This window comes from Poecilia formosa, unplaced genomic scaffold, assembly GCF_000485575.1.
Source record: "Poecilia formosa unplaced genomic scaffold, Poecilia_formosa-5.1.2 Scaffold8, whole genome shotgun sequence".
Classification (NCBI taxonomy): Eukaryota; Metazoa; Chordata; class Actinopteri; order Cyprinodontiformes; family Poeciliidae; genus Poecilia; species Poecilia formosa.
Genome location: NW_006799947.1, coordinates 4,798,758 through 4,805,106, shown reverse-complemented (window position 1 = coordinate 4,805,106; position 6,349 = coordinate 4,798,758). Strand labels below are relative to the sequence as shown.

Here is a 6,349-nt window from a genome sequence, read left to right as displayed (position 1 = left end):
AATTGTCTTGTATTGTCAATGTAGGCCCATCCAATCAGATGGGCCTACCTGATTGGAAATGCCTTTATAGTTTTATATATGCTTGGTGGACTGCGGTTGAAACTTGAACTGGATTTGTTTTTGATCATGTAACACTGATAAAACGGCGTTCTGTCAGAAAGCTCATTATCATCCCTAGTTGAGGTCTATTGAATACAGCACAAAGTTGCTTGCCCAATAACTCAAATCTTACACATTCACCCACTACTAGGATGCAGTAGAGTGCAGTAAAGGTGTGTAAAGAACAACATCTATTGGGAATCTATTGGTGTTTGAAGATTTTTATTAAATTTCTTTTAAGATATTACACAGAAGGACCAATGATCACACGTTTCATCAATTTAGGCAGAAAAATGTCTACAGTTGCTCAAATGTTTAAGTACTGCTAGAAGACAGGCTGGGGATGCATTTATGTTTATCACCACTAATGAACAGAGAAACTGAAAGTGTAATATAATAAAAAAAAAAACAGATTACCAAAAAATGATATGACAATGCGCCACTGATACAGTCACCGTTCAGGTACCTACTTGTTACAAACGTAAAAACACAAAGTATCATAAAGTATCTGGGGTGTCAGCTGGTTTATTTTGGTTCCTTGTAATGTGGGATTGCATGCATGTCTTCCACTGTGTTGTAAGAACATGTCCTGGCATTTCCCCCCCGCAAAAAACTGAATAGACAATAATTGTTCATATTAACTTTTTAACTTTTCATTAGATCATTATTTTAAGTGCAATAACATAAAAACAAACTGTATTAAGGAACAATAAGATGAAAGTTATGTTTACTTGTACATGCTTAACTTGGTCAGTTTCCATTCTGCAGCCAGGATATGACAAAACATTCTCTGGCAATTTGCGCTTCACGATTTATGTGTTTTGACACAGTTAAATTATTAATATGCTGTAAAAATATTTTTTAAGCTGAAAAGTACTTTTATTATCAAACTCACTGACCTATTCCCTCAACTAAAGAAGACAAATGAAAACTACCAAAAGCAAAACAATAAAAAGAACAATGAATAAAGCCCATAACCAACAAAATGATGCAATGCTGTCACATGAACTGCGAGTGTAAAAATTATAGCTATTTTTTTAAGGAATTTAGAGTGAGGCCAAAATTTGCTTTCAACTAATTAAAATTAATTTGCACAAAAATATTTTATGAAATACTGACACAAAATATATAAAACATGTAACCCTAACCCCATAAGGAAAGAGGGAGAAAGTAAAGATAGTGAAAACAAATTGAGGACATCAAGTAGAATTAATTTGAAGACAGAAATTAAGATGGGAAGGACGAAACTTTTAAACAATGGATCAGGCACATATAAGTAAGCACATATTTCGTCACAAAATAGAAGGACAAGTATCTGTTGGATCCTCAGTTCTAATGTAAACTTAAAACAATATACTAAACGACTGCTACAGATATGCACAACAGCTTTAAACTATTTTGCTTGACATCATTACAGTGACAAGTGAGATGTTTTCTTTGCCATGCTTCAAATGAGTATTACTTCAAAAATGTTCAGTTTGTACAAAAAATAATCACGTTTTGATTACTGAGTGTTGATTTGTGAAGAGGTGGTGAGCTCAGGCTAGCCCATCTCAATACCATCAGCCCCAGTACCACTTGTTGAGGTTTTTGAAAGCCCTGTATTCTTTGTGTCGCTTCAAATAATCACAAGCATGGCACGTGCGCTCTGCCCAGGAATTGATTCTGTATACTTTGAAGTGCCGTCTCCATTTAAAGTACCCAAGGTACATTTCTTGGTTCTTGTCCAGAAGAAGCAGGTAGTCAGCCAGCTCTTTGGGTGACTTAAAATCATCCACGTGGATAAAAGCGTCTCTTGGAACAAAGTTCTCGTAGTTTTCTCTGGTTGTGCCAAGAACCACTGGCACTGTGCCCATAGAGAGGGGGACGTAGAGTTTTTCAGTGATGTAGTCTTTGTGTGCTGAGTTCTCAAAGGACAAATAAAACTTACAACTAGACATAGTATTGAGATAATCATTTTGAGAGAGAGATTTCTGAAAGGCACGTCCATATGTTTGAATTTTAATATGCTTCTTCAACTCGTTGTAATATTTTGACCTCGCATGATTGGGACTCCAGTTGCTGACGATCCAGCAGACCAGTTTGTTTTTGCTTGGTGGTACAAAGTCCTCCACAGTATCTGCTGCTACAATAGACCCATAAGGCACATGGATGTCAGAATCTCGACGGTAATTGAGAGTCAGATTGAATAAGTTATTAATCCTGGATAGTCGGCCTGAATTTGACGGCGACTCCAAGTTCATCCAGACCCATTTCTGAAACGGAGGCCTCTGTGATTTCGGCAAGTTGGACAGGTCCCCAGCAATGTCTCTGTGATGGATGACGACCCCGTCCGATTTGTTGTAGAACTTTCTGTCTGCTGTAATGAAGCAGCCCTCGATGTTGAAGGCAGAGCCACAGACGTTTGTTTCATAGGCTTTTCTAAAGGGCCACAACCAGACAAGAACTATGGTCATGTTTTTGTCAATGATCAGGTCTTTACTTTTTGCGCTGAACACATCCTGGATGTACTTTGCCAAATGGGATGACTTTAAAGGATCATTTAACCAGTTGGTGGATGACTTATGATATATCAGAAAGGCAGTCACAAAACATCCGAGGATAAAAATACTGAGTAGAAGCAGTCTGAGGATTTTATGAAAAGTTCCAGATGGCTTGCTCTGTCCTGAGAAGAGCACAGAAACAAGAAAAGCCATGATGAATGATTACATTTCAACATGAGTCACTAACTGTAACTACAATGACTTATTGTTGTTTTTATCTTATGTCTCTTAGGCCAACTGTAAAACAGGTTCTCTGAATGTGCATCCTGCCAAGGACAACAACTCTAATATTCCAGATTCATTTTGAACAGTGACGCTTCCTTGTTGACTTTACAGACCTGTTGGTAGCATGCCGAGATCCACGCAAAGCCCCTTATGAATCAACGTAAAACGAAACAAATATGCTGATCCACACTTAGAGATGCTGCTTTGCTCCTAAAGACAATTAGATGTTTTTTTCTTGATGAACCAGTGAGGTTTGGTCAATCTTGAATTAGCAGGTCTTCCTCAGATTGGCTCCAACACTTGAGCATGCAACATAAACAAATGAGACGGACAAACTTTAAACACCACACATGTCTAAAGATTTTATATAAAAAGTGAAGAGACATTTACATGCTGCTTATTATAAACATTGATGTTATGTGTGATGTGTGTTTTTTTCTGAGCTCTTAAAACTGTAGTGTAACTTTTACAAAAAGTATTTATTATACAATTGTTAAACCTCACTGTCATAGTAGAGACAAATGGAGACAAATAATCAGTAATTGTAGGTCAGATTACAATTTACATATCTGACCATTTGGTGCAGACACACAGACATTTTCAACTTCAAGCACAGAACACAGCATGGAGGTAGCTCAATCAATCAATCAATCAATCAATCAATCAATCAATCAATCAATCAATCAATCAATCAATCAATCAATCAATCAATCAATCAATCAAAGAAAATTCCAATCAGATCCTCATCTCTGCCCTGGACTCATGCGTCTCGCTATCTGGGAGTTGACAGCATGTTGAAAAGATGCTTAGAGAACCACTGGTGCAGAAAGAGCACATGATGCAAGACTTCTCCCTGCTGAAGCGAGGGGCTTGAGGCATCCGGAAACTCTTTCTTCAAAGGGCCTTGCCAACTTTCGAGCACTTCATCTGGAGAAACGTTACTTGATTTTAAAACTTTGGCTGAAGTGGAGCTCGTCATTTCCTTCTTCTGTGTGGCAGGCAGCAGAGCACATGGACTCAGCCTCCAGAACAACAGGGAATGTTTTCCCATTAAAACATTCCCGTGTTTTAATGGGAATGTGGAGTTATCTGTTTGAGGCAAAAGTCCCAAACCTCATGACGACTGACTTTACAGCAATCCCTCTCGAGATTTGAATGCACCTTTTAGGGCCATGCAGGCCAGGAGGAAGTTGTGGGAAAAGCACAATGGTTATTCATTTAAGAGCAGCTGTTTCATGTTTTGTCAGAAACAGTCGCCCTCTTGATCACGCTCTTGCGCCCTCCCCTTTCTGCTTTTTTTTTTATTATTTTTTATTTTTTTATAAATGTTACATACAGCAGCTTTAAACCCAAGCCCAGATGTTTTAATGATCAAGTTAAACCCTAGACATTACAGTATATAAATAATCTATACTGTTTTGTAGATATTTTTCCTCTGGCATTGATACAAAAGATGTTGTTTAATCAAGTGAAAAAGGATCCACAACAACTGTTCAACAGGTTTAACTGGACTGACTTTACCGTGTATGTAGCTCATTAAAACCCTGTTCCACTTTATGTTTTTGTTAAACTTCGTAAATATGACTTTTGTAATTTACCAATCTATGATAGACACTAAATCCAAAGTGCATTTTTTTCACTTTTATTAAGGTAAGGTAATTTTATTTATATAGCACACTTTCAGCAACAAGGCAATTCAAAGTATGAGTATTAAGTAAACCCATATACCTGTTAATGTTTCAGCATTAACGATTTGACATTGTCAAGATAGTCAATCATTTTCCACAGAAACAAGTTATCCACAACCGACACACATAAATATTGATATCTTTTGCAGCTATGTATGACGGAGACGCCAACAGCATCAAGCTCAGAAAAAACATAACTATCTACTGCAGTTCTGCTGTGTTTTAGGAAATAAGAAAAGAAGACAAAAATCTTTTGTAGGATTCTGAAGCTGCGCCACTTTTTGTCTTACCTTTGATGGCAGTCAAGGAAGATCAAAGTAGCTCCTCAGAGAGTTGTCTGGACTTATGATAATGCACCAAACTTTTGAGGAACAGAAAGGACAATGCCATTTCTGTTTGATTTTTGCTAAACATCCTCCTCACCGTCCACGCCCAAGACTAGAAGGGTGGAGCTACCTGATGTGAATTTTTCTTCACATTTACATTGTGTTAACACCTTGAAACAGACAAGAGAAAATTAAACAGAGCCTTAAATAATGCCACCTCTAAAGTCCTATAATTTCGGGGGGATTTTTTTTTCTATACAGAAGAATATTTATTCACTTTATTTAAACAAAACACAGTAGAAGTGTTTGCAAAGAAATTTGGCATCATACTGTTCATNTTTTTTTTCTATACAGAAGAATATTTATTCACTTTATTTAAACAAAACACAGTAGAAGTGTTTGCAAAGAAATTTGGCATCATACTGTTCATATAATATAATAGCATTAATACACCTGTTCTACTTTAATGCACAACAAAAAAGTAGTTGTTTTCTGTTTGTCTAGACGCTTCACCCAATGAAAAATATATTTGCAGCCTTTTCGCTGTTAAAGTAAACTTCAGCGTGTTTCCAGTGCGTTCTCATAAGACACCAGGTGTCCATGTTTCTTTACAAATACTGGTCTTACTGCTCATTAAACATATCCGTTGAGTTGCACAAACCTGTAGCCAGTATGAAAGTAAACAGATTTGACTCCAGAACCTGTTTCTGTGACCCAGGAAGGAATTCAGATCTGGTGAAGAAGTAAGGTAATTCCTGCGGTTTATGGGATAACATACACGTTTAAAGAGAGTTATTAGACCTGTCTTCTTTTCTGTTTATCTTTCTGAAGACATACTGACATTTAGCATTTGAATATCATTTGGAGCATTTTTGAGGTTTGGTTTTTACTTTGCCTTCTTCCAAGAACCCAAATAACTGGTTTTGATTCTTATCCTTTATAGTGAGGTTAATAAGTTTATGTTGTGTCATCGGGAGTTATAGTAGGAGATTTATTTACCCATATGCAGACCTTTATTGCTTTAAGTGTTACAGGAAAGGGCGTTCTTTTTTATATTTTATGTTTTTATAGTTCAGGATCAGAAACAATCAATTCATTGGCATTTATGATTGCAAGATAAGTGCTGTTTCTATTCAGCCAGACAGGCTTCTATTCAATAACTAAGTCAAGAGCTGACAGGAAGAGACTGTCAGCTCTTCCTCCACTGTACTGCTGTAAACTGGCTCATGTTGAAACTTAATTCATTTAGGAATAATTTCTTACCTTTTTCCTTTATATGGGTAAATCTGTCCATCAGTCCTGATGTTCTTGATGGGATCCACGACAGAACTTGCCCGATAGCAACTAATTTCTGAAAAGCTTTCCATTTTTCTGATAAGTGTTGTCCATGCTACTTTGTAAGTTAAGCTCCTCCTGTTTGTTGCAGCTATGGCAAAATTACACTTTGCACTTTGAGTTATAGTAGGAG

General features: G+C 36.9%; 2 protein-coding genes and 1 long non-coding RNA gene across 3 annotated transcripts in view; 1 reads left to right on the top strand and 2 right to left on the bottom strand.

Moving 5' to 3' along the window:
- Positions 1-1,859, top strand: part of LOC107833500 (uncharacterized) — a 23,166-nt gene extending 21,307 nt beyond the window's left edge. Inside the window, exon 3 of the long non-coding RNA XR_001659247.1 lies at positions 1,806-1,859. This is a non-coding gene — a long non-coding RNA (uncharacterized LOC107833500). The remainder of the gene's footprint in view (positions 1-1,805) is intronic.
- Positions 1-4,929, bottom strand: part of LOC103154983 (alpha-(1,3)-fucosyltransferase 9-like) — a 9,304-nt gene extending 4,375 nt beyond the window's left edge. The window contains exon 1 of the mRNA XM_007576483.2: positions 4,846-4,929. The gene's annotated coding sequence lies outside the window, so the exon portion shown is untranslated. The remainder of the gene's footprint in view (positions 1-4,845) is intronic.
- LOC107832863 (alpha-(1,3)-fucosyltransferase 9-like) lies at positions 677-4,934 on the bottom strand. Its single transcript, XM_007576496.1, has 3 exons — positions 4,846-4,934; positions 2,981-3,166; positions 677-2,764 (listed from the first exon to the last, which is right to left on the bottom strand). The coding sequence occupies exons 2-3, from the start codon at positions 2,991-2,993 to the stop codon at positions 1,662-1,664; spliced, it is 1,116 nt and encodes a 371-aa protein (XP_007576558.1). The 5' UTR covers positions 2,994-3,166; positions 4,846-4,934; the 3' UTR covers positions 677-1,661.
- Between the last annotated feature and the right edge of the window lie 1,415 nt (positions 4,935-6,349).